The sequence below is a fragment of the Rhipicephalus sanguineus genome, chromosome 8 (genome assembly GCF_013339695.2).
Source record: "Rhipicephalus sanguineus isolate Rsan-2018 chromosome 8, BIME_Rsan_1.4, whole genome shotgun sequence".
Lineage (NCBI taxonomy): Eukaryota > Metazoa > Arthropoda > Arachnida > Ixodida > Ixodidae > Rhipicephalus > Rhipicephalus sanguineus.
In genome coordinates, this window is record NC_051183.1 from 49,685,922 (window position 1) to 49,713,379 (window position 27,458).

At 45.9% G+C, this 27,458-nt stretch overlaps 2 protein-coding genes across 2 annotated transcripts; both read left to right on the top strand.

Moving 5' to 3' along the window:
* The first annotated feature begins 1,011 nt into the window (after positions 1 to 1,011).
* On the top strand, positions 1,012 to 14,556 carry LOC119403215 (spidroin-1-like). Its single transcript, XM_049418230.1, has 4 exons — positions 1,012 to 1,333; positions 2,102 to 4,122; positions 4,224 to 4,523; positions 13,818 to 14,556. Exons 1-4 carry the CDS (start codon positions 1,328 to 1,330, stop codon positions 14,554 to 14,556), a joined length of 3,066 nt encoding a protein of 1,021 aa, XP_049274187.1. The 5' UTR covers positions 1,012 to 1,327.
* A 5,338-nt stretch (positions 14,557 to 19,894) lies between these two features.
* On the top strand, positions 19,895 to 23,066 carry LOC119401868 (uncharacterized). Its single transcript, XM_049418410.1, has 3 exons — positions 19,895 to 20,124; positions 21,327 to 22,034; positions 22,968 to 23,066. Exons 1-3 carry the CDS (start codon positions 20,119 to 20,121, stop codon positions 23,013 to 23,015), a joined length of 762 nt encoding a protein of 253 aa, XP_049274367.1. The 5' UTR covers positions 19,895 to 20,118; the 3' UTR covers positions 23,016 to 23,066.
* Positions 23,067 to 27,458: the final 4,392 nt, after the last annotated feature.

Genomic DNA, 27,458 nt, shown 5'->3' on the forward strand with positions numbered 1-27,458 from the left:
CCTGTACGACAAATGTCACGGTCATCAAACTATTCTTACCCTTATTTCGTATGTTGTCGCGAAGCGCGGCAGACAATACAGCTTTGCTCACAAAAATATCCGCAGTCTCAAGATACGTGCAAACAGATGTGTCAGTCATATGTATTTATTTTATTTGGCGCGGTAGTTTGGTGTATATCCTATGCTTTGCATCCATAAATAATACTAAAACCACCGATGCAAAAATCTGTCAAGATCAGAAGCAAGTTTTTTGACAAGAGGACCAAGCCCGCTTGTCGAACGTTGGCCTCAGCGACATTTTCTGTAGAACTACGAGTATTTTTTCGTCTGTGACGTCAAACCGCACAGCGGTTACAAATACACACCAGAAAAGTGGACAACTGCGGAGAACTCTGCAGCACATAACTAGCACTCCGGCCCCCAGAAAAAAATGACATTTTGCCTACATCCCCCACCCCATTTTTTTACATTTTGTATGTGTGTAGACGCACACACACAAACCCCAAAAAATTGCTCGCTACGCCCCTGGTTTGATACGTTTGACAGGGCAAAGTGTATCCCCGCTGTTGATGGCCGAGTGCATACACGCTCAAGAAAGCTGAGCTCCTTTATAGCATTGTTTCACAATAGTATCTGTCGTATCTGCGACTGTCACGCATGCGGGTGTAAACGCTATCCTCTACATAGAAGGCAGAAGCAACCAACGTCGCTTCGAAATCCCTGGACGCGTTTACTTCGTTAATATATAGGACACGATTTCCAAGCGCGCTAGAGAAGTCAAGACCTCTAGTGCAATAGGCATTCTCTGCAGGATCTAATAAAGCCGTTTTCAATTCATTTCAATTCCGAATGTGCTAATTTTATCCTCATAGCATAAGAAATTAAGAAAAAAATGGGGACGGAGCAGGATTACGTTTGCAGGAGAGGATGATAGCCGAGAAAGAGAGCGTACGGACATCAACATTGGACGCAATAAACGTAGGTCTCATGTAACGGGGAAGGCACTTTGGAGGCTGAGACGCACTTCAATTGAGAGGGAACGTATTCGAGGCCTCCTTGCTAGTATGTAGGCTCCTTCGCAGCTGGGTAGCATCAGAAGGCACAACGAGAACGGTTGGCCATTAGAAACAATTCTGTGTCACTTCCTTTTTTGGCTTTTCGTGTTTGTTTTCTTTAATCCGCGCTTAGGTGCCAGCTTTGTGGTGCGTATAAGAAAGAAGCCATTAAACGACAAACGTTCAGTCTCAACGATCGATCCCGAGGCGTAAGGATACTCCGAGTCTCATAGTTCATCTTGAACATCGGTAGTACGTAAATCTCGACAGAAATGAAGGTAGGTGGATCATTTCGGCCTAACTTGATTATGTTAATTCAAAGAATACGTAATGACACACACCGGTAAGAAAGCGCGCCGGATTCGGAGTAACACCGGTGCGTAAAAATCAGCTATCATTAATTAAAACTTTATTAAAACTATTCACAAGGAGATTTTGCCAGTAAATGAAGATATTTATTACTATAATCATACAATGCACGTACCTGGAATACTTGCATGTAGGTTGAACGTAAGGAAAACAAAGTGCCGCTACAAAGGCTTATCTTAACCGTAGACATGCTATTTTGTTACCAAGTCAAGTCTTGAAAAGAATTTTGTGCGCTACCTTCATAATACACTTTTCTTAGTTTCACATTTGCTACTGTTCTCCAAAAAAATTTGCAAGGTCACCTAAAATTGCGCTCAGCAGTTTAAGTTCATTCTCCCGGCTCGCTTCTCTTAAGTATCACGGATCAGCTCAGTGCCACCAATTCCTAACACTGCCTCGACAATCACAGCACGAAAGCAAAACATTTTTTCTCAATTGCTAGTGCCCTGAGAGCCCTCCTTCTTCGCTTGCAGCGCTTACACTGATGGGTTGTCTAGAAGGCTTATAATACATTCAGTACTACTTTCAAAAGCGTACTTATTTCCACAATGCACACCTCGCTTTGCGGACTACTTAGCCTCATACTCAGTCAAGCGCCCAGTTGTATCTGCAAGTTCTTTTTAACCAAACTGTTTTGACCTAGACCTCATAGGCACCTTACTTTCTTCCATATGCAGTTCTTCATAACCGCCGCTGTTTGCGCCTTGATGACCTACGGAGCTTTCGCCAAAAAATACGCCAAGAAAAAAGCAGGAAGTTACGGAAGGCTTCCGGGTGAAGATGGTTACGGTATCTTGGGCCTGTGGCCTAGATACCCCATCGGTGGTCTCAGTGGTGCGGCCATCGGAGATGCTGGGATCGGAAGCCTTAGAAGGAGTCTCGCCGGGCCGTCATTTTTCGGAACTGGTCTCATCGGCACCGGTGGTCTGGGATACAGTGGTGTTAAGTACGAGCCCCTCGGCTACGGTGGTGAACGCCAGTCTGGGTACGATTCTTCGACCGGCGGCCATCACGGAAGGGCTGCAATCAGCACTGGTCTCATCGGCACCGGTGGTATCGGATACAGTGGTGTTAAGTACGACCCCCTTGGCTACGGTGGTGGACGCCAGTCTGGCTACAGTTTCTCGACCGGCGGCCATCATGGAAAGGCTGCAATCAGCACTGGTCTCATCGGCACCGGTGGTATCGGATACAGTGGTGTTAAGTACGACCCCCTCGGCTACGGTGGTGGACGCCAGTCTGGCTACGGTTCTTCGACCGGCGGCCATCATGGAAGGGCTGTAATCGGCATTGGTATCATCGGCACCGGTGGTATCGGATACAGTGGTGTTAAGTACGACCTCCTCGGCTACGGTGGTGGACGCCAGTCTGGGTATGGTTCTTCAACTGGAGGCCATCATGGAGGGGCTGGTATCGGCACTGGTCTCATCGGCACAGGTGGTCTAGAATACAGCGGTGTTAAGTACGACCCCCTCGGCTACGGTGGTGAACGGCAGTCTGGGTACGATTTTTCGACCGGAGGCCATCTTGGAAGAGCTACAATCAGCACTGGTCTCATCGGCACCGGTGGTATCGGATACAGTGGTGTTAAGTACGAGCCCCTCGGCTACGGTGGTGAACGCCAGTCTGGGTACGATTCTTCGACCGGCGGCCATCACGGAAGGGCTGCAATCAGCACTGGTCTCATCGGCACCGGTGGTATCGGATACAGTGGTGTTAAGTACGACCCCCTTGGCTACGGTGGTGGACGCCAGTCTGGCTACAGTTTCTCGACCGGCGGCCATCATGGAAAGGCTGCAATCAGCACTGGTCTCATCGGCACCGGTGGTATCGGATACAGTGGTGTTAAGTACGACCCCCTCGGCTACGGTGGTGGACGCCAGTCTGGCTACGGTTCTTCGACCGGCGGCCATCATGGAAGGGCTGTAATCGGCATTGGTATCATCGGCACCGGTGGTATCGGATACAGTGGTGTTAAGTACGACCTCCTCGGCTACGGTGGTGGACGCCAGTCTGGGTATGGTTCTTCAACTGGAGGCCATCATGGAGGGGCTGGTATCGGCACTGGTCTCATCGGCACAGGTGGTCTCGAATACAGCGGTGTTAAGTACGACCCCCTCGGCTACGGTGGTGAACGGCAGTCTGGGTACGATTTTTCGACCGGAGGCCATCTTGGAAGAGCTACAATCAGCACTGGTCTCATCGGCACCGGTGGTATCGGATACAGTGGTGTTAAGTACGACCCCTTCGGCTACGGTGGTGAACGCCAGTCTGGGTACGATTCTTTGACCGGCGGCCATCATGGAAGGGCTCCAATCAACACTGGTCTCATCGGCACTGGTGGTATTGGATACAGTGATGTTAAGTACGACCACCTCGGCTACGGTGGTGGACGACAGTCTGGCTACGGTTCTTCGACCGGCGACCTTCATGGAAGGGCTGTAATCAGCACTGGTCTCATCGACACCGGTGGTATCGGATACAGTGGTGTTAAGTACGACCCCCTCGGCTACGGTGGTGGACGCCAGTCTGGCTACGGTTCTTCGACCGGTGGCCATCATGGAAGGGCTGCAATCAGCAATGGTCGTATCGGCACCGGTGGTATCGGATACAGTGGTGTTAAGTACGACCCCCTCGTCTACGGTGGTGGACGCCAGTCTGGCTACGGTTCTTCGACCGTCGGCCATCATGAAGGGCTGTAATTGGTATTGGTCTCATCGGCACCGGTGGTATTGGTGTTAAGTACGACCCCTTCGGCAACGGTGGTGAACGCCAGTCTGGGTACGATTCTTCGACCAGCGGCCATCATGGAAGGGCTGCAATCAGCACTGGTCTCATCGGCACCGGTGGTATCGGATACAGTGGTGTTAAGTACGACCCCTTCGGCTACGTTGGTGAACGGCAGTCTGGCTACGGTTCTTCGACCGGCGGTCATCATGAAGGAGACCAGGGTGGCGGTGCCGGACACAGCCACGGATCGGCTCGTTTCGCGGGCGGAACTGTCGACAAGAATCTGAAAACATATAACAACAACCGGGGTCACAAATCCAGCTCGGGATTCACGACGACCGACTACAAAAAGTTCGGCTCCAGACACACGTGGGGATCAGCTGGATACGAAAACGAAGTTGCCAGTAATTAGGGAATGCGCGGACAGTCATCATTCGGAAAGAATGCTAGATGAGGCTTCGGTGATGGATATGTCGGCTGATAGCTATACACTGTAAATAAATACTGTGTTAGGTGCATCTAGTACTTCTTTAGCTACTTCCCCGCCACTTTGAATAAACAACCGACCAGGCACCTATAGGACTGGATGCGGTTTGAATGCGCAAAAACGCGAGTGCTTGGCGTCAGCGTTGCGCATATCTACACAGGATAAAACACCAATAAAGCTATTAAATGACATCCGACGGCGGCTGGATGTGACCTGCAGGACTCTGGTACCCAGACCTGCTGCGAGATTGAACGCCTTTAAGAATGTACCACACGCAAGCAAACGTTTTGAAACGTTTCGCACATCTTCAACAACACTACAGTTGCCTCCAGAAACTCCTTCTTTTCAAGGTAACGCGTGGAGGTGTTTGTCATGTTTCCCAACGCAGATGGAGTGTCGTCAAATCGCCATCAAATAGAATGCAGGTGCCGACGGGTACCTAAGAAACTCTTCAACAAACACAGTGCGATACGCATCGACTGTGACAAACATCGATAGATGGGTGGTGCTTAAAGATTTATAAACTGAACTTTCTTTTATATCTTCTCACCATTTTGCGGATGCTATTTGCTGCTGTCCTGTGTAGTAAATAACGTAGCTCGCAGTGCATGTTTTAGTGCGTATGTACCGGAATCGACGTATTGTTTCACCAGGCATGTACAACTGGGAATGGTAGCACGCATCTTGGAATAAAGGAAACGCCAGATTGGATGTGTGCCACTGGTTTTATGGCTGCTAGAACAGCAGAAAAACATACAAGAGACCGGCAGCAAAAAAATGTGGAAGACGTGTGCTACAGAAAAGTGATCAAGTCGGTTTATTATGTGACCCATTGATGGGAACAGTTAAATGTATAAAATGGGACCAAATCCATAACATGCATTTGATAGAAAGCATTAGATTTAAAAGTTATCAGGGGAATGAGTACATTTCAGTATATGTCAGATATTATGGTCACCAAGGGTAACAACGCTGAAAATAAGTTATAACCGGTTTTCGCAAATATGTGGGAAATACTAATATTTCTTTTCTTCGAAATAGATTCCTCGGTTATGTTAATTGTCTTATTTATTGACGTTCGAAACGAAAAATATGATTGCGATATGGCAAGATGATTGCCAAACACGACTAAAATGACAACAGGAATCAAAATTGAGGCCATAGTCTTTCAACAGAAGTTTGCAAACCGGTCGCTCGCACCAGGTTAACCTACCTGCCTCTTCCTTTTCATCTATTTCTCTCTCTCTTGGCGACGCGATCATTGCTACTGTTTTTAAACTCGACCGGGTTAAGCGACCGCTTGTAGACGTGCAGTGGACAGGCGCACATGTACCCTTACAGTGCTTTCTTTCTTTCTTTCTTTCTTTCTTTCTTTCTTTCTTTCTTTCTTTCTTTCTTTCTTTCTTTCTTTCTTTCTTTCTTTCTTTCTTTCTTTCTTTCTTTCTTTCTTTCTTTCTTTCTTTTATTCCCTTCGTCCTTTACCCCCAGTGTAAGGTAGCAAAAGCTTGTCAGGCGAATAGCCAGGCAAACATCTCCAGCTTTTCATTAAAAGATTTCTCTCTCTCTCTCTCTCTCTCTCTACACTGGGGGTAACACAGCGCGTGTTTGTAAAGTTTTGTCAGTAAGTGTGCTAGCGCACAAGCAATCATAAAGGGATACCCGCTAGCCTCATATACAGCAGCTGTCGGCATTGACTTTTTCAGGTGCTAAAGAAATCTTGGCAGCATTTCAGCCCTACGGCAGTTTATTTGACAACCATCAGACGCAGCTATGGAAGGAACGGGATGTGACGCTGTGTACGTTGAAAAAAAAGTGAAATATACTTTCGTGACTCCTACAAATATCTGAGCCCGTATACGTAAAAACGCGTTACGCTGAGGATTTTCGTAAGAAAACATTTGAGCTAATCCCGACTCGCGACATATCATTAGCAAAGCCTGCTGACCAATGGGACAACACACTTGTGAAAGAGAAATTTTGCGAATTCGGTTCCAGATTTTTTTTTCTTCTACAAATGTGCAGCTTCACTTTGCAACGTACTATTCAGTCATTCAACCTGCAATGTTCTGACTGGATCAATATTACGCACAAACGAAAAGTAGATGAATTTTTGGTCATTCAGTACTGTTCTATGATGTATGGGCCAATTTTTTTTTTGCGTAGCCTCATAAACTAAGCTCCTTGCAAAATTTGGCAATTGAACTTTTTTGGGGGAACACAATGCGGCACTTAATGAACAGGGCATACCTGAGAATTTGACTGTGACTGGTAGTTTTCATACTTGCATTAAACCTAGTAGTAGGCTATATTCTACGTAGGGAATGTTTCTAATAGCCACATCAACAAAATTTCTACTCTCGGAAGCACATTTATGACGCAAATTTAGCACATGCCTTGTAACGCATTAAGTGCTAACTTAATTTTCTCTCGTTATTGTATTCAAAGTAAAAGAAATGTATAGAAATTGAGCATGAGACGCAGACCTCCGAAGTATTTTATCCACTGTGCGTCATGGCGACACGCATAGCTCACGCAGTGGACGAGGCTCTGAAGCGGGTCCACATGCGTAATTCTTTCGAAATTTTATGTAATTGCCTTTTGCCTCATGATGGTGTGTCCTGCATAAATTTAATATTTTAATGGGTGCATAAAATGCATAAAATGGGGGCACGACGGATCTCAACAAGAACAGCGAAATGAAGTGTGATTCGGACTCGAATGATACCAACGGAAACCAAAAGAGTGATTAGGCGGCCCGCATGTATGTGTGTTCCTATTTCAGACAATGAACGAAAGAGAGGGAATGGATCAAGGACTCGTTTTTATGTTAGACTCAACGTAACTCGAATCCCGGCCGCGGCGGCCGCATTTCTATGGAGGCGAAACTGCTTGATGCCCGTGTACCTAGATTTAGACGCACGTTAACGAACTCCTGGTGGTCTAAATATCCGTATACCTCCACTGCGGAGTCCCCAACGATGACATCCTGGTTTTGGGAAGTTAAATTCCAACAATTATTATAGACTGAACGTAACGAAACCAGCAGACAATGAAGCCAAGGACATATGGAACTGTCTTGTCATACGGTCATATGGCACTTTATTGTTCATCGGTAATGGAGCCGAACATCCTGGAGGACTCAGAACGCGAATACGCTGGTTCGATTACAAGCCTCGGCGGCCACATTTGTGACGGGGGCAAAATACAGAGAACAACCGTGGGCGTAGAATAAAGTGCCCGTAAAAGAACCCCAGGTGGTCGAAATCACTGCGTAGTCCTCCATTACGGCGTGTCTTAAAATTATATCGTGGTTTTGGCAGGTAAAACTCCAGCAAATATTTTAATTATTCGGACAACGAGTACGCGAAGGCTCTACTTACAAGCGCACACATGCTTGAATACATGCACGTGCATCGTTATGCATAGATGAGCGTACCTGCGTGCTTGTCGTTACGATAAAAAACTTCACCGACGATTACTATACTGCCTAATGTGAATTCTGAGCGCAGCTTCGTGTTGGGGCAAGCCCAACTGTGTTTTAAGTTTTCGCTTTCCGCAAGGTATCGACTACGCCATAAATCATAATTTTTGTGAACTAGGACAGCACCCACTGCGCCATTATTCGTCTTTCTGTCGATAAGCGAGGTACCCGCGCTACACATCTGTAAGGTATTATGTGCACTTTGTTGATGCTGCATGTGGCTGATGACGATGAAGAGTTATGGCTGAGCACTTTGCAGTGGATGGAAAGCATTAAACCACACACTCGTTGCGCGATTCGCATTGTGTGATGACTGATTGTTATCTTACTCTTCTGCCACACTATATTACGTAGGTTAACGCGATTTCTTGCCCCACATGACGCCTGTATAGGGTCTTTTCGCAAATGAGTTTGAAGCACCAGCGTGGCTCTGTGGTAGAATACTCGTATGCCACTCAGACAGATCGGGTTGAAGTCCCATTGGATCCTGGGTATTTTTTCTCATTTTATTTTTTATGTCTATCGGTTACTTTTTCACGTCTATCGGTTACGCCACGGCGACGGCGACGCCGCTCAACGAAGGAACGGGCGCCTAAGAGCTGCGCTATAAAAAAAGCTGGTACTGAATGAGATGGACAACAACGGTAACATCCAACCCGTGCGAGTAAACCGAGGGCCACAGGCACTGAGACTCGCGCTCGCTTGTCCAAGAATTTTGACTGACCCTTCCATGCAGGTTTATGTCGTGAATTTCTATCCAAACTGTCGTGACTGAAGTGCATTTTCTTATCATTTCTTGCCTCAGCTGTAGCCCACAGCTGACAATCGAAATTTTTTATAACAAAGTAGCAATGACATCCAATATTCGCTGTTACATTACGGAGAGAAATCAGCTCCAACAATTCGGTAATCTGGCTCATGTAAAAATTCTTGCTACAAAAACGCATTATTCTAGGCTTCAAACTCACTATAAACGAGGTAATCCTCACCTGTCTTCTAGTGGCATTTCAAGCTAAAATAGACGGGAACACGCGAAGGCGAGATTACAACAGAGCAAAGTTCGGTTGACAAAACAGGCCTATGTTGATATTTAAGAAGGGTGTAATCGTCACTTTTAACCAGTTGTTTAATGTCAGAACCACATTAAATATCTATGGTAGTGAAATATCTGTTAATATTTTTTTGCTTCTTATGCTACCTTTCTGAGACTAGCCTCCGAGTTCCGAGACTCGCCTGAACTCAATCTGTCTTCGTTACAGCCAATATCACTGCGCCTCTCCAGCTTTTGGTTTCGTTTTGAAACGACAAGTGTCACTGCAGTGAAGCGTGAGCAACCGAAGTTCGTGTTTAGTTCGCTAGAACAAATAATTCGCTATACCGGTGTTCGTTATACCGAGGTTCAACTGTATATCTTATGTATCCCTTTATCTGTTTCCTTAACCTGCCTTTATATCACGACGTAACCTGAAAAAAGAAAAAAAAAAACGCCCGTTCTACCAGCTTGTCAACCTGCGTCTAATTCACCTGCGTCAAAGATCAATGCCCGACCAGCGATCTAAGGCAAACTCTTAAAGAGAAACCATCCTATGTTTAAACTTGCTACTCACATCTAAAGCTTTAAAGCGTACGCATGTGAAACGCGTAGCTACACTGGGCAATGGAGGCCAAAGAAGAGCAATACTACTGGGTTTTACGCTAAGCCTGCACGACATCGCCACCTATTGCCCTCTTTTGCCACGTTTTCCAGGAAAGAAAAATCAAGGAGCGAGGCCATTTGTTCGACAAGGAATCTTAATTCGCGCGTCTTTCATTTTAATGCTTTCTTATTTATTAGTTTTCTTTCCCTTGCAGCTTAGGCTTAATCACTTCGGACGAAAAGCCAATGGCTCCTTTCAGTTTCAATTTCCCGATGACGTTGTGGAAGGAGCACAAAAAATAACTTGAGCGCAGGGAAAATGAATAAGGGTGATTTTACTGGATTTCCGTGTGCAATGTGATATCGGTTGGCATCGGCCTTCGTGTTCTGCCAAGATTCTGTTATATTGTTTTCTTGTGAATACGCCTCAAAACGGTGCACTTCAACCGCATGATTGTGTATGCATCGTTTACCGTTCTTAGCTGCATAATGAACTATACTATAGGCGAGAGGATGCACATAGCCTAATAATTCTTCCATTTACAACAACAGCTTCATTCAACTTTTGGAAGTACCAAAATATTTGCACTTCAATATGACGCTGCCTATGAAACGTAAAAGCGACAGCAGACACGTCACTGACACGGGATGTTAGCGAATGAGCCGCATAGCATAATGAACATGATATAACACTTGAGCGTTCGTAGCCGCTTCACATTCTAACTAAAGCACATTCCCAAACTACCATATAAGGGCAACCAGTGAACGCGTGAACTAGGTGCCCATCACCATAATTTTTAGGTTGTCTACTGCAGGATGAATGCCCCTCGCAATGACCTCCAATTTACCCTATCTTTTGCAAGTTGATTCCATTTTGTGCCATCGAGTTTCTTAATTTCGTCATGCCATGCATAAGAAATTCGTCTTATAGCATTTTGTTGAAACTGTGGACCGAAGCTAAAAGCGAAGTTACCCCACGTTACAGCGCAGGCTTTTCGCAGCGTAACCACCCAGCATTTTTGCTTTGCAACTCACGAAATTAGAATAGAATTATTGTAACAACCCACTCGCTCATGTTTCCAACTAACGAAATGCAAAATCGGAGATTATACACGAACCTTCGAAACATTGATGAGAGGGGTGCAATGGGCCGAAACTGGCCAGAGAGTTAATAAGAAAGCCACCGTGAGGAGGAAGTAATTATAAACCACTTGATCTAGTTTGACTCGATGAAGATATCAGAGCACCTCAGGTTTTGCACATTAAAGTGCGCCACACAGAATGACTTCTTTCCTCTTTTTTTCATTTTTGTTTTGCTTGAAAGAGAGTATGCTTGGGCATACTAGTAATTCATCTTTCACTTTTTGAGCGCACAACTGAACAAGGACGAAAAGCGAGGCGGGCGCAGCGCTGTGTCCGCGTCGCTTTTCGTCCTTGTTCAATTGCGCGCTCAAAAAGTGAAAGATTTCTTTTTGCATTCCGACCCATCTGAACATGACCCATCTGAAGAAGACGACTAACAGCGCTTAAGACTGGACAAGATGAAAACTTGTCCCATCTTAAGTGCTGCTTCATTCGTCGTCTACAGTGCAGCAACCAGCCCAATCATGCACACTACTCGACCCATCTGAATATGTTTTGCGGGCGAAGGGGGCCAGTGAAGCTGTGAAATGCATCTTTTTTTTTTCTTCCCACCTGTACTCTTATGTACCTGCCTGTGGTTGAATAAACTGAACTGAACTGAACTCGACCCGCGACTTCGTGCTCACCGACGCGTCGCCTTGACCACTCAGCCACCGCAACGTGGGTAGGCAGACCGAAGCTTCGCGCCCTTGGACAACCCTCACATAGTTTCCCGTATTCGCGAGAATTAAAGCGGGGCTTTTCGTACCGACCGGTTCTCGAATACTTTTGCGCGCGTTTCAGAGCCTCTAATGCATATAGGCGACGCCGCATCTAATTCGCAATGTGAAAAAAAAAGCAAAAGCGAGATTAAAGAAAGCTCCGGGAAGACGCCTGTGCGGAAGTGTCACTGAAATTCGTACGAACACATCGCTGACCGTAGAAGAAGTCGCTTGCATAGAGATCCGTGTTGTTCACGTAACCTCCGTTATTGCAAAACCAAACATTAATTAGAGAACGACGCACTAGGAGAAAGGTGTTGCAACGGCATTTCCTTTAGACCAACGGTTTCTCGGTTGTTCTCTTTTGAACTTTCGCATTTGCACAGGACGCTTCCGTTGCGTCGGGTTATAAAACGGGAGCCGGCCGTAGGCGTGGTATTCACTTACTGTCCATCGTTGTTGGTCCTGGACAAGGCGGCTCCCCACACACAAGGTTCAGCTGAAGTCGCCAACATCTGCCAACAATGAAGGTGAGACAATGTTTACACTCTGTATGATAGTCCTTCATTCTTCCTAAATTTGATAACTTGAAACATTCGTAGTTCCTTTTCACGGTGCTTATTTAGACTGCGACAAGTAATTTTTGCATATTCTTTGTATATATGCTAACTAATGTTCAATGCTGTTAACCCGAGAACATTGGAACATAAGAGGCCGCTAACCAGAGGCTCACCGTCTAATCTATCGATTATCGAAACTGTAAATGCGCGCCGAAATTCTATGAATGCGCTGTTTTGTACAGGCGCAGGAATGAAGAACCGCGTGTAATAGTTAAGGCATGGCATATCGATAGTAGTGGCCGTACATGCGTGAGCCAACCGCCAATTAACTTGCTTAAAGAAGAAATCAAATGCATGAACAGTTACTTCCGACGTAGGCTACCACGCGTGTCCGAGTTCGCCTCTTGCCTAGGTTCGCTACTGTGCGCCTTTTCATTTGTCATTCGACGTTTCTGGTGTCTTTACTTCTCCCTTGTGTCTATGTTTGCACGCCCAGTCTTTTAACATGCTGCGTTTCTTTACACAATCACTGCGAGACATGCCATATCTGCATGTCTATCGGCCAGCTTCGCCAAACGGCACCCATAAATCGCAGCTAATTTCGAGTGTAGACTGGCCTACCATTATCTCTATAAGCATTATTACGTCAACTTCGCAGTAACAGGTAAAATTTTATACGGGAAACAAAAGTCAATCTAACAACATTTCTTCTTCAAGCTTTCGAAGTCAGTGCGTCACCGTGATATCACGAGTTTCAACCGATAATATTTTCTCGCATTCTGGCCGTGCTAGCACTGTGAAAGTTTTCGAAAATTTCCCATGGTCACTTTTCGGTTCTATGCATCGACATAACACTTACTAGACGCTGGGACAAAATCCTCAATTTAAATCGAATCATCGCAAGCTATTGCGGGGACACTAAAGCTAAGCAACGCCAGTATGATTTCAAGTTTTTGACAATCCGCACTTGCCAAACCTTATTATTATTATTTTTTTGCCGCAGAAGTCTGCCAACTGTCAGAGAGTAATTTACTGAAGAAGCTCCTTTTCTTTTTCTCTCTAGTCTCTCTTTCAGCCTGAAATATTTTTCAAGCGCACATGAGTGACTCTTAAGTCAAGATCCGTTTAGAAAGAAAAAGTATACAGCTAGTGCATTCCACTCTTATCTAAATGGGGCAAAGAATAGTAAAAGTAGATAATGAAAATATCGAAACATGGATGCTAGAGCAAATTTACAGAACTGATTTTAAACCAAGAATAATATTAAAATATGTGGTGGTTCCTACTATGTATGTAATGCATCAAGAGGGCGAGAGATTCTGGTTAATGAAGCTTGCGGAGTTTCGACAGTAATGCACAATGATGATGTTGGTCAGCCTATATTATTGTAACATGCGCCTGCCAAAAGAATAGAAACGCTGAGCCGAGTAGCGTGAGAGTTAGGTGATAGGCTGGGAATATGAAGTTTGTAGAAATACGACATGACAAGCTGAGGCAACACGGGTTGTATATGAATTAGATGGGTCTTTGTCCCCCGATTTTTATGAACTACAGTGGTAATGATGATGATGATGATGATGATGATGATGATGATTCCTGTTCTTCCAAGCGCAGTGCTTTTCCGTGGCTGCCGTTTGCACGCTCGTGGCCTGCAGCGCCTTCGCTGAAGACGCCGCCAAGAAAGACAAGGACATCGAAGGAAGAGGCGGTATTCTAGGCGGTGGTCTCGGTGTCGGCGGCTACGGCGGGGGCGTAGGGCCTGTACTCGTCGGCGGGGGTCTCGGAGGCGCTGGACTTGGTGGGCTTGGCGCCGGCTATAGTGGAGCAGGTCTCGTTGGTCCTGCGTTGGCCAAAACAGGACTCATCGGAACCAGTGGCCTCGGATATGGTACCGGCAGTCTCGGCTACGGTGGTCTTGGATATGGTCGTCTCGGATACGGTGGTCTCGGATACGGAAGCGGTTATGGTGGTCTTGGATACGGCGGCCTGGTTAACGGCGGTCTGGGTTATGGCGGTCTGGGTTACGGTGGCCTGGGTTATGGTGGTCTGGGTTACGGAAGCGGTCTTGGCTATGGTGGCGGCTACCAGTCAGGCTATGGCTCTTCCCTTGGAAGCCAGCAGGGAGGATACAAGGGCGGTGCTAGTGGACTCAACCAGGGTTCCGCAGGCTTCGCTGGTGGTGCTGCTGTCAGCAAAGTAGACTCGTACAACAACAAGCAGGGTTACAGTCACAGCTCAGGCTTCTCGTCGAGCGACAGCAAGAGCTTCGGCTCCGGACTTAAGCAAGGCTCCACTGGATTCGGAAGCGGCGCTGGCGGACTCCAGGCGGGATATGGCCAGACGTCGTTCGGGCAGAACGCCGGCTTGGGCTACGGCGGTGGATACCACGGCTAGAGGTGGGTACAAACCACTGCTTCCGTCTAGGCGTGCATATTAGTCGTGCGGTGGATACATACATACATACATACATACATACATACATACATACATACATACATACATACATACATACATACATACATACATACATACATACATACATACATACATACATACATACATACATACATACATACATACACCAAGAAATGCTTTCAATAATATAGTACAGCGTTACCACTACTACGACCCTAAAAGACACCAAATGTTGCAGATTTACGACAGATATTTACTGAAAATGCGAAATATGCAGAAATAAAAGAAAAGCTATTGAGCAAAAACATACCATTGAGATAATGGGCGAAGTTGATTTGGTCCGATAAAGAAGTGCGCAAAACATAAAAAATAGAGATATTCTCATATTTGTGCTTTGTCAATACAACCAGCAACGAACACGGTGTTCCGACATCTCTGAGCGATAATACGGTCCGCCTCCGTGATACAGCGGTTACGGTTCTCGGGTGCTAACCCGAAGGTCGCGGCTTCCACCCCGGCCGCAGCGGCCGCGATTCGATGGAGTCGAAGTGCTAGAGGCGCGTGTAATTAGATTTAGGTACACGTTAAAGAGCACCAGATGGTCGAATATTTCCGGAGCCCACCACTACGGCGTGCGCCTCATAATCATATCGTGGTTTTGGCATGTAAAACACCAGGTATTATTATAATATGAGTGATCATGCGAAGGTAATCTTTTCTTTTTCTTTCAGATTGAAACTTTGTCATCTTTCCCAGCCTTGCTTCGCAGATACTTGTGGTCACAAATGGTTTCTCGCTGCTTCCCAGAACTGCCAATAAAGCTTGTTGCTCCAGAGCACATTTTCGGGGCGGCAATACTTCCTATTTTTATCTTTTGCGTTGCTTAACAGGAAGCCTCCTTACAGCCTTACCGGCTGAGATCACTCTGCCCTTACAACACCTGTTCACATGTAGACCTGTGCGACTTCATGTCTAACAAACCAAATGTAAGCCTGAAGCCTGTCATCTTTAGCACAAGAACTCGCGTGGAAATATAAGGGACGCATTATAAGGACGTTATCTTTTTCAGAAATAGACGTTCGCGAAAACCCAAATCTGGGAACCTTCTAAGATAATGCATTTGCTTTAGATTCGCAGCTAATATAAAACACTACAGCCATGTCTCGATGCTGACTTTCGGTGACCAGCGCTAGATGCTTCGACTATGCTACGATATGTTTATTCCCCCGAGGTGACTAAACTTGTACTCTAGTACGCATTACAAAGTAAAATTGTTTGCCTCCTTGAGGTTGCCTATATGTATCATGGATAGGCGCCCTTACTCTTAACGTGACACAATTTTTATTGCATATAAGAGACATTCTTAACTACGCGGGCAGTGAAAGAAGCCACAGTTGTAATTCCATTCAATTTGCCCGGTTGGCAAGGGCTTAGGTTTCTGACTGGATCAATAGGAGTGGTAACGAATGAAGTAGTATGTACGGATTTTATGCCAACCCAGTAGGCTTTCCCCTTGGGCTCGGTCATTTTTAGCACGTATATCGCTGCGCGTAGGGGACACAGACAGCGACACACACATTGACACACACAGAGCACCCCGCATGTGTCATTGCGTTCCTTATTTGTCTATGCCATTTACGCGCTACAATACACGTGTTATACCACCTGTCGCAGTTACCAACATGTCTACAAGCCAGAAAAACTATAAACCACAACCCCCCCCCCCTGGGTTCACAGTATAGATGGAACTCTGCAGTCGCTGTGTGAAAATGGGCATGCCTCCGGATGCAGGTGTGGAGGCGAGACATAACAGGGCATATTCTCACGCAAAATGACACGAGGCGTGATTAGCTACGAGTGTATTTACACTGATGTGCACAGCATCGACCAAGATGGAGAACAGCACGCACACCCGACAGGCCAGTCCTCTTCAGTAGCCAGAATATCTGACCGTTGATGTGATAGCTACGTAACATTGCCCCCGGCGGTATAAGCACCGTCTCGGTGCTTTTACCACTTCTTAACAGTTCTTTGCCTGTTGCAAAACGATGATCGGGAAAGGAGAAAGTACACGTCTCTATATTACCACGGAAGTAGACAAAGTCCAGAACAGAAAGATTTCGTCATTGTGAAGACAAAACTATTATAACCTGTAGTAACGCACTGGTTTGCAACGGTGATATGCCCTATCTATTCAATGCATCCTTATAGAATCATTCACCAATTTTCGCGACGTCACGACCAAGTCAAAATTTGTTCAATACCTGCGTCTCCTAAAGTTTTCGTGCTGCAGACCTACCTATATTGCAGGTGTAGTATGGTTGTATTAGTAATGCTTGCATGAAAATATACTAGGCTGCAGGCCCGTAGCCAGGGGGGGGGAGGCCCAGCCCCCCCCCCTCTAACTTTTGGTGAAGCAGATGCTTTTACCAAAAATAAATAATGAAAATAGGTGTTTTTCTCAAACAGTCGATGTTTTCAGCAAGTGCCCACCCCCCCCCCCCCCCCCGCAAAAAATATTCCTGGCTACGGGCCTGCGCGGCTGTCTATGAGCGCTGATTTCTCAAATCACAAAAGAATCTAATAGAAGCGCACTCCGTGCATTAGGTGCGTACTTTTCAACTTTTCTCCCAAACCTTTCTTTCAAGGAATTCTCCCGTTATATTCACTTGTTCTAACAGGTGTGGCAAGTTGGGCAGGTTGTATGACTTCGAATGGGTAGCGCATAAGACACGGAGGCACAAAATAAAGACACAGGCGTGACTCAGCGCTTTTCCAGTCTAAGTCTCTTTAATTTGCCTCCGTTTATTATGCGCTACTCATTCGAGGTCAGTTCGCTTCTTCTATTTAACTTCACACCCGTACGTTGTTGCATGATTGCCAAATACAATTTTGAAGATTTTCCCCAGTATTCGAGTAAATCATGACGAATCGTGGCTTCCGTCCTAGAATAACCGGCAATTACCCTGTGAAGTGGAATGTGTTGTCACCGGAGCTTCGTATGAATGAAAACTCGCCGCCGATGCCGTTCAAAATTTCCTGCTTTTTCTCCGCGTAGTGATCGCCCCGCCGCCCGCGGCGTGGCGTCAAGGTCGGTTTCTTGTCCCTCTTCGCGAGATATTATCTTTGCCGCACATCACCCGGCATAATTCAATTCCTTGTTAAAGCGACGTGCAGCGGCAATAGCGGTGTTACAAGTAGCTCAACAGCAAAAATTAAGGGGGAAAAGACGCTTAAAAACACCTAACCTTTCTTTCTAGCACGGCCGGTATTAACACTCTTTCTTCATTCTTTATTCTTTATTCAATGATTACACCGCTTAACCCGAAGGCGCTGCAGCAGTGGGGTTACAATGTCGACAAAAACACATCTTCATTGCTCCAGCACACCTGTTCACTTGATAAGCGATTCCATTCGCTGATGGAAGGAACCAAAAACGAATTAGCATACAAATTAGATGTTGCGCGGTATTCTCAAATCCTAAAAGAATGATCATTGCGCCAAGAGGTACATTTCCTTTCCAATGTCTATTTTCCCATGAAATATTTGATATAAGAGCTTAAACCGCAGTTTACTTCGACAGGGTGAGAGTATTTCGCATACTAGTTCATTTTTCATCTTTGTACAACTGTCATTTCTTGAATACCGGCTTAGGACAAACCTTGCAGCTCTGTTCTGTATTTTTTTCAAGTTTCTCAGTTAAAGTAATTTGCCAAATATAAGAAAAAATAACTACTGACCTGTCGCCGAATCGAAGAAAGCTTTGAGCGCAATTCTTCTTTGATCAATACCGCAAAAGTTAAACTGAATAATAACACTTACTCAGTGTAACATGCCAAAATACGGGGTATGAATTTAGGAAAGTAAACCTTACAAATACACATCCAAAGTCCAAAGCAGTGAGATTAACGCCAGTTATCGCGAAGAACGAAAGTGAAATCACGATATGCTTATGAGGAATGTAGTGTAGGGCTTCAGAAATGTCGACCATCTGCGATTCTTTGAGTGCTCCTATATATACGTACACGGGCCTCTACCATTTCGCCTCTCTCGAAATACCGCGGCCGCCGCGGCCGGCATCGAACCACGCGACTTTCGGGTCAGCAGCCGACCATCGCAACCAGTGTATACCACCGCGGTGGCTACGAAGAACAAGACACTACGTTGTCTTGCTTAGTGGAAGTATAAACGTTTCAACAAACTGCAGAAGATAGCTCCGACCTACAGTAGCTGTCATATCTGTCACACGCAACAAAACCGCCTAACGCATGCTCAAGAGTCGGAACGATCTACATGTATATTAGCACTGGTAGTCAGACTCTTGCATACCAGCATTTATGCTATGAGGAACCCTGGGCATAGGTCGCGCTTCTTCATTTTAATAAACGGTGTCCCCATTTGGAGACGCGGCTTACTTCTGCATACTATTGGCAAGGAAGAGACCACATATACTGAGCTAATGCTAAATTAAGCATTCTTATTACCTTAAGTTCCTTAACATAACGTCTGGTTGAAATGTTTTACTACACACGATGGCTTTGGTGAAGGCAGTAGCATGTTTACCGGAACGTTGGGCGTGGGCTCGTTCGGTAAGAATTTCAAATTTTCTTTTTTGCCTTTTGAGGAATGCTCGCAGACAACTATCGCGTGTGATATGCGTGAGTCGTTGAATTCTGTTTATGACTGAATATAGCAAGACTGAGTGTACAATATTTACATAATTAGTTGCATTGTAATTCATATAAATTGCTTCAAAATACACACCTCATTTTAAAACTTCCACTTACTTTGAACTTGGTGTTTAGAAGCTTGGCATCAAAATATGTAAATTTCAGGCATTTAAGGACAGTCGATCGTAATGCGTGTCGCAAAGGGTTATAATTGCAGCTTTCACCGCTACTTTCTTGTTGCTCAGCACCTAGTCAGTGGTGGTAGATCATTCCTATTTAATTAGCATGTTCGTATCCCTCACAGCCTTTTATTTCGGTTATTCAACGCAATTGTTTTCTTCGATGCGAACGTAACAGGGCAACGGATACCCAGAGTTCAACACTTTGCTAACATACTGCGGCACCCACTTCGGGCCTCGTCGGATATCCTACGCGCGTCCGGACCGTCGCCAGTTCCTTCGCGAGGTGCTGCGGATGGCGCGCCGAACCGGAAAACGGCGGTGGCCGGAACGGAAGTGGCGCAATCTTCTGGAAAACACGGCGTTTAGCGACGCGCCCTGAACGTGAGGCGGCATCTCAATACTTGGACTATGCTTCGTTGCGCTTTTCGGAGCTCTACAGGTAAATAAAAATGACCAATGGATCGTCTAAACCGCACCTCCACGTTAGTGCACCAAGTGGCTTGTGCACCGAGCGGTTTGCGAGTTTTTGTTTGGGAACAAAGACCCGCCGCTTCCGCTGCACTTGGTATAAAAAGCAATCTGGCTGCTACACTGAGAGCTACACGCATCTCGGCTCTCTTCTCTGTTACGAAGAATTCTGGGAACTCCAGAAAGGAAGGCTCCACGTTTTTACGCGGACCAAGGCAGCTATGAAGGTAAGAGTGCACCTGCGAGAAAGGTATTCTTTTACAGTACGGCGCGGTGATCAGATGAGTGTCATTAGAACATATTATTGTTCAAACGAGAACGGCGCACACAGCAATATGCGCTCAGACGCTTAAATCTATCGCCATTTCTGCACACAGGAGTAAAGAAGGGGAACGAGCAGGTAGAACTCGCTGCTCAGTTTTTTTTTTATGTGAGCCCCGCCACGGTGGTCTAGTGGTTATGGCGCTCGACTGCTGACCCGAAGGTCGCGGGATCGAATCCCGGCCGCGGCGGCTGCATTTTCGGTGGAGGCGAAAATGTCTGAGGCCCGTGTACTTAGATTCAGGTGCACGTTAAAGAACCCCAAGTGGTCGAAATTTCCGGAGCCCTCCACTACGGCGTCTCTCATAATCATATCGTGGTTTTGGGACGTTAAACCCCAGATATTATTATTATTAGTTTTTTTATGTGAGTCATATAGAAATGTATCAGACAGTGTGTCGAATGCCAAACAAAGTACATAATACGACAAATCATATAAGCAAGGGTACTGCGTTTGCGCACAGCACACATACAAGTGTTATCATCCAGGAGAAAAATGCTTGTCATAATAAACTGCAAACGTCTCAAACACATCCATGCGAAATATGGATAGCTGAAATGAAATGTCACCGGAAAGAGTAATATACACTGCATACAGAACACACTACCATGTGCATGATATTTTCACCGTGGGAAGGCAGTCTTCATTTATTATAAGCTGGCCTTGACGGTCTTCATTTATTGTGGTCTGCTTGTGAAGGCTCGTTAAACTGTGCTGCAGCTCTCAAGGTACACTAGATTAGGAAAGAGGCACGGAATGAGGACGACACAACAAGCGCCTGTGACTATCAAGTTCGTAGTTCGCGCTTGCGGTGTCGTCCCCGTTCCGTGTGTCTTTCCTTACATAGTGTGCCATGTAAATGTAGCACAGTTTAACGAACATACAAAGCGAACTAGTCCCAATACCTCACCCTTCTGCTTATGAAACAAGATCAGTAACGATGGCGTTGGCTTATTGCCACAAATTCTCTTGAGCGCTTTCTAGAGCCCATCATCGCGTTCATGCAGCATTCTCAGCAAGACGAGTGTTGAAAGATGAAAACCGAATTCTCAATGCTTACGCAACATAAGTGATAACAGCCGGCTCAACTTTCCCTCCTCACTGCAGTTCTTCGCCGTAGCCATTGTTCTTGCTCTGGTGGCAAGGGGCGTTCTTGCTGACGGACGCCCCCAAGAAGGACGTTGCCAACAAATTGGACGTTCCCAAGAAGGACGTTGCCAACAAGTTGGACGTTCCCAAGAAGGAGGACGGTACCAAGGAAGGACAAGGGACATCGAAGGACGTGGAGGCTACTTGGGTGGAGGTCACGGATACGGCGGCGGATACGGCGGCGGCTATGGCACTGGTGTGGGCGGTTATGGCGTACCTGGTGTCGGCGGCCCCGCTGTTGGCACTAAACTTATTGGAGGCGCCGGCGGGCACGGTTACGGAGGCGGTAGCGGCTACGGTGGTCACGGTTATGGAGGTGGCGCCGGCTACGGCGGAGGCTACCAGTCTGGCTACGGCAGTTCTTCAGGCGGCTATCACGGAGGCTTCCAGGGTGGCGCTGGCGGCTACAACAAAGGATCATCGGGCTTCGCCGGTGGTTCTTCCCACAAGAATGTCAACGCTTACAACAAGAACCAGGGATACAGTCACAGCTCGGGATTCTCGTCAAGTAGCAGCAACACCTTACGGCACCGGCCACCAGCAGGCATCGTCCGGATTCGGTGTCGGTGGTTCTGGGCACAAGGGTGGCTACGGACAGTCGTCGTATGGCCACAGTGCCGGTGCTGGCTTCGGAGGAGGCGCTGGCGGAGGATACCACGGCTAAAGGTAGGCTATGAAGCATACCAACCAAGCTCTAAGGGCACGTCTCAGCAGCTTCAAGTCTACAACTAATGCACTACTTTCGGGAACTGCGAGGACTTTACCATGAAACAACGCTGTCAGCCCCATTCACTTCGTTACTTTCCGGCTTTTTATGAGATATATATGCATTTCGTTCCATAGAATAGGTTTCCTTCTAATTGTACACGAAATGCTTGCGATGGAGACCAACGGGAAGCCTCCCCAAATATTCACGCGTTCAGTGGTATCCACTCAGTGAACGCCTTAAAACCGCTAAAAGTGCATAATTACAAGTACATTAAGGACTAATAACTCTATGCGTGCCATGTACTTGCCGATTAGCCCTACACATCTCATTCTACTCGCTTCATGATTAGCCAAATGTGGATATCTTTCCGTCCTATTTGAAGGTCTTAAATGCAATTTTGACATATACTTTCATTAAAAGATAGAGTGGGAGATGTCGAAAACAGCTTGCATGCGCACCACTTCTTTTTAAATGTGCTCGACACATTTGCAGCGTCAAAACTTTACGAAGCCAAAGAAAAAAGCCTGAATATTTTCTTCACTCAGACAAGAAGCATAGATTTGGGTTTTGCCAGGGGCATCACTGTACGCGACATACACGATGTTGTATTGTTTAACTGTACATGTACAGCATGTAGTACGGTTTTCCTGACTGCTTGATCAAAGTGGGCTGAAATGCAACTTTTGGTGCACTAAGCCAGCAAATTCCTGGCGCGACTACACAGTCACTATGCGGTAAGAAGAACTACCGGTAGAGGTATACGCAGTGCTTATTACAGGGCTGCTGCCTATGTATGCAGGACAATTTACTGACAACTTTTGTGACCATCGATATTTTTAGCGCAAAGGGATGATGCATATCAACCTAACAAACAACTTTTTCTTTTCCAGTTTTGCTACGATCTCTACGCAGCTGCGTCGTCGGTGTCACTGCCGTAATTTGGTTTCTTGGAGGCATCCAAGCATACAATAAAGCTTGTTTCATAAAATACAGTTATCATGTCTTTCGATAACAAGACCCTGGACGCGAGTCGATGGTGCTAAAATATTGAAACACCGTGGACAAATTTAAAGCTACTCTGATATGTCGTTTCCAGGTTTTTCTTCATTAATTACCACAGCCTAATTGATACTCCGAAATGCACAGTGGCACGCTCAATATGAGTTACAAAACGGTGGCCATGGCTCAAGGGGCCATACTGTAACACCGGCAAACGTGAAATTGGTTTCGGAAATACCATAATCCGAAACAGTGTTTACGTCACTGATTGATTTCCTTGCCGGCGCCCCCGTGCAGTGTTGGCGCCACTTTGGTCACGGGTAGCATGCTACAACCAACTCATGTTGGACACGACAGTACAGTCCATACAATTACATGCTTCAAAATCTGTTACAGAGCCAATAAACGTCTCACTTTCATGTAATTACCTATAGGTTAGCTGTTGCTGATCAGGACATGTTGCTAATCAGGACATGTTGCTGTTGCTAATCAGGACAGATAGATTAAGAATGTCAGGGAGCGTACGGACTGAAGTCACTAATGATGGCAGTCGACGCCGGCAGATGGTACAGAATGAAGAATTTTCATCAAAACTGAAGGGTCTTATTATTCAATTAATGCGCGTGAGTGTAGCGATTTGCATTGCAAGCTGTCCGAGAAAAACTGGATAGAAGATTACCTAAGAAGACAAATGCAGCAATAAATCAATGCAGTAACACTGACTGCACTAAAACATTCCAAAGTCGATTAGAATTTCCCCACAAAGGTTCGGATCCTGTCGGCTGCGCCAATAGTGCTTTCATTCAGATAATTTTTCGTGATCGATTTAGCGACATTTGCTTTCTTTGGTCGTCGTCTTCCGCGTTCTTCTCGGACCGTGAGCCTCGTGGATCATGGCATTGTCGCTTAGATCTCGGATTGCATACTTGAGCAGGTAGCGCAAAAAACTAAGACACAAGCGAGGAACGGACACACGAGACGAGACTCGTTTTTTGCGCTACCTGCCCAAGTACGCTATCTTACAAACTCGCCCAGATTTCAGTTCTCGTAAGATCCCGCATTGTAGGCGGCAATAGCAGCTCTACACAAAACGATCGCGTGATCACTCTGGTGACGTCAGTTTGAACCTTCGAAAACAGAACAGTAACATAAATTGGCAGTTCACTTTAGGATAAGACTCGCTTAGTTAGCAACACAGCTATTTGGCCTAGTTAGGAATCGGTTCATACTTAAGAAGTGCGAAGAACACGGGGACGTAGGGGAGATACACCCAGGACAGGCGATTTATAACAACCAACTTTATTACCTAAACACTGCGACTTCTTATCCGAACAGAACTGCGCAAAGCACTTCTTGTGCAACATCGCTTAGTCTAATCTGGCAAACTATTTTTTAAAGTTACGACTTGTTAAGTGTACTTCTTTTAGAGACGAAAAGGTGTTCATTTGCACAAAAACTGAGCAGCCAATTTTTTTTGGGGGGGGGAGGAGGGGGAGGGCTTCTCACGCGACTGGTAGCGATGGCACTTTTGCATGAAGTCACAAACTAAAAAGATATTCACATGCGCGTAAGGATCGGCTCTCACACAAGAAAAGTTAGAAAAATTCCTCGTGCTGCACCTCTTTCTTTCCCTACCACGTGACTCGTAATTTTTGTAATGACCGTTCAGCGGTAAGCCATTACTTATAGTATTGAGCAAGTGCTATGTGTTGACACGGCAACACGAAGAGATGCAGCGTGGGAACCTCATGATAATGAGAAGACAGACTGAAACTCCATTCGCAGTCACCCTGTCACCTAATAAGAGTACACTAACAATGTTCCCGCGATAATTTACTAAGTTTAGATTATCATGCCACAAGCGACAGGATAAAAACACAGCGGAATCTTTTCCTTTTTGCGTTCTTTCTTTTGAAAGCATTGCACGTGGGCGCTCCATTGAACCCGACACTTCTTTAGAGATACTAGGGCGGCGAAATTGCGAGAGCCAGCTGGCATTCATAAAATCTACAAAGGTAACATTTTTTCAGATACTTATGTATTTAGACCTGTGTTTTAAGCCTATTCATGGAGACCCAATGACTAGTGAATTCATTTACTCTACAGAATTACATTTCGTAAAGGACTTGCTTTGACGAAAACAGGAACTGCTGCACTGGTGTGCAAGGCAAGGTCATCGTTTGTTAAGCGGGAAAGGCTTACCGGACTAGATACAGCGAATGCACATTGAATTTTAACGAATGCGTAGCTCAGTTCGATGCCATCCACTTTTCCCGTCACTTTGGCAAAGAAACATATCCCTGCTGCGCAGCCACAAGAGCGTCACTAAGGGTTTGCCACATTTTTCTCATGTGTATTTGTTGCTAAAGGACGCCGCAACATCTACTGTTCATTAGAACAGCAGATCGGCTCTTGAATTTAAGGCAGTTCTTCGTATTTAGCAGCGACGCCTTGCGAAAAATGGAAAGTGGAATTCGCTACATGTTTCAGAGCGTATCACTAAGATTTCTTTCACATTATTTCGAAAGAAACACGGTGCAGACACGGTGACCAAATCCGTCAGAGATACATACATTCCTTCTAACAGCGGGGAACTCCGTTCTTTTGCTGAATCGCATGCGAAGTACAAGAAATACTTGCTTAGCTCTCACGTGGCAAGGTTCACAAGCTGCAACATTTAACTCAACATTTAACTTGCGCTCAAGCAAGTGGACATGATAAGACGATGCAAGCAAGCAAATGGGTCACGACGATGCGCGCGGCGACAGCAGACGACGATGCACCGCCGACAAGCCGAGACCTGTGATCCAAACTTAACATGAAACAAAGGCTATTCAAAGCGCTAGCCCATTAATTCTTTGCGGAAATACTAAAATCTTCTGTCGATAGGCTCCAATTTGACGTCATTGTGTACGTAACTGGCGTGAAGACATTTTCAGTTGGTTCAAATTGGACAGCATTTTGTGTCCGCTAGAAATGAAGACTAATTTTCACGACTCATAATGTATGTATCAGCTCCCGATATTGTAAGGGGCGTAACAACAGACTAGTCTATAAAAATTGGAACGTAATTTTAATGCCACCTCAAATAAGGAATATACATATTCTGATGGGATCACCACAGAAATATTTTTCACTTTCTGTGAAGTTCACGTGAGCTTTTAAATTTCACCTGTTCGTGCTGAACCACTACAGCGTCATTTTGTCACCAAAATTTTCTTTATCTACTGTACCTGAGAGTATTCTGATAATGAAAATATTATTAGTGGGAATATAATTGACGGGTTATGGAGCGTCCATGCTTTTGTAAGCATTTTAGATGCGAAGTATCTTATAGCGGAGTTCAATCCGGTGGTGGTGGTGGTGGTGGTGGTGTGCGGCGTGACCGCCCTTCATGCGCATGCGCATCCCCTCTCCCCTCCTCCTCTCCACATCCCAACTCCCCTCCCCCTCTCCACTTTCTCTCTGCCATCCCCCTCTCCCCTTTCCCCCTCTCCCCTTTCTCCCTCTCCCCCCTCTCCCCTTTCCCCCTCTCCCCTTCCCCCTCCCCCTTTCCACTGTTCCTCTGAAACGCGCGGGCTAGACATGGCGAAATTCTCTCCTGCGCAACGCCGCGATGAGCACCAGCGCATGAGCGTCCCCTCCTCCTCTCTCTCTCTCTCCTACGCTGCCCCCCTCTCCCACGCCTGCCGACTGCGTTCCCCGCTCGCCCTGTGAGAATTAACGGCCACGCTAAGGGAAGACAAGACGCACGTAGCGTTCCTCTTCGCGTTCCACGACGCGAGGTCGGTAGCATGCCCAGAGAACGCCAACGGAACGCGATCGTGCAAGTGCTCCGGCTTCGCATCGCCTCATGGTCCCCTTTAGCGGGAAATGGTGTAATTTTTAATCGCGTTTCAAGTATTGTATGACCCGCTATGTCGACCACATAAGTTCTCTTGTTTGTGTGATTTTCATTCGATATCCCCAGTTCTATTTGAGATGCCTTTATTAAAGCTGAAGGCAGGAAGGGTTCGTGTGTATGCATGTTTATTGAAGAAAAAAAAACAGCACGAAAGAAACACCGAAAGTAAAGAACACAAATGCTCAAATTATGATGGGCTCGTGCTCATCATTTCCTTACTGGTCTGTGCTTCTTTCACGCTGTTTTTTTTTATTTTCGTTAAAAAGATACCTATATTCAAGCGGATTGGTTCAATTTGTTGACATGGATACAACTCTTTTCGAAAGACCAACCGAATGGATTAGTAATCGTGATTGTTGCTACAGAATTTACCCGCAACCCACGCTCTATTTTCACGAAATATAAACATTCACGCACTAAATCCACCACAGGGAGAAACGGAGCTTCATATAAATAATGGAAAACGGGACGATGCGAG